Genomic DNA, 973 nt, shown 5'->3' on the forward strand with positions numbered 1-973 from the left:
TTTTTTCAAAAGACAAAAGTAGATTTATTAGTATACATATTATCTTTACAAAGTTTATGCAAAGGCAAATAAAAAGTCTAGCAATAAAGCAACAAAGGGTTATTTGGCCATGCCAGACAGCCAGCTGAGTTTGAATAAAGACGGAGCTGCTGTGTCTTCGTCCTGGTCAGCGAGCTGTCTGAACAGGCTGCCCGGCCGGAAGCTGTCCTCACTGTCTGCTGTGGAGGAGGGAGGAGCCTGAGGAGACAGGAGGAGACATCAGGTTTGATCAGGTTTTGGTAGACTGTCCTGTTGGTCATGTTAATTAATAATGAGAACATATAAAACAACTGTCCATTGACCCTTGTCATGCTAAGTATCACAGTCCTGGAGGTCCCTCTCCTGGAATCTGGACATTTCAATCACTCAGTGAGTTACTACAATTCATCCTGAGGAGAATGTGGAAAATAGAGTCTTCAACATCAGGCAGAAGCAAAGTAACAAAGAAACAAAGAAAATAATATGCTCTGAACATGAAAGGTCATTGCCATAGCCAGAGGATCAGGGTCCCGCAGGTCGGTAAAAAGGAAAATAAGATCTTAAAATGTCTTATATTTACTGTAAATTTGTTGTAGGTATTAAATTTGAAGATAAAGGGTTTAAGACTAGTAAAAGAAAAAAAAAAAAAAAAAATTAACAATAAGATTCATTTTGTAGATCTGTTCTATTATGGCGTTGAGGTTTCATGTCACTTGTTCCAAGCTGGTAATGCTTTAACAGACACAAATTTATTTTTAAGATGTGGTTATGCATAGTTTGGCATTAAAGTACGGTCTACGGGTCCGCAGGTAGATATTGCTTCAATATTAACTTCACGATAGATAGATAGATAGATAGATAGATAGATAGATAGATAGATAGATAGATAGATAGATAGATAGATAGATAGAAGTCCTGAGTGAGTCCAGACTCCTGCCGAGCACAGACCCAGCCT

General features: G+C 38.3%; 1 protein-coding gene across 2 annotated transcripts in view; it reads right to left on the reverse strand.

The window, feature by feature from the left end:
• The window catches only part of cog1 (component of oligomeric golgi complex 1), a 24417-nt gene continuing 23444 nt past the window's right edge, over positions 1-973 (reverse strand). For both annotated transcript variants that reach the window (XM_023422838.2, XM_023422839.2), the window contains one exon: positions 1-237. In XM_023422838.2, coding sequence (XP_023278606.1) covers positions 100-237 — 138 coding nt within the window. In that variant the 3' untranslated portion in view covers positions 1-99. The remainder of the gene's footprint in view (positions 238-973) is intronic.

The sequence above is a fragment of the Seriola lalandi genome, unplaced genomic scaffold (assembly GCF_002814215.2).
Source record: "Seriola lalandi dorsalis isolate HSWRI2012SDOR001 ecotype SW California unplaced genomic scaffold, Sedor1 jcf7180002054686, whole genome shotgun sequence".
In the NCBI taxonomy this organism is placed as follows: Eukaryota; Metazoa; Chordata; class Actinopteri; order Carangiformes; family Carangidae; genus Seriola; species Seriola lalandi.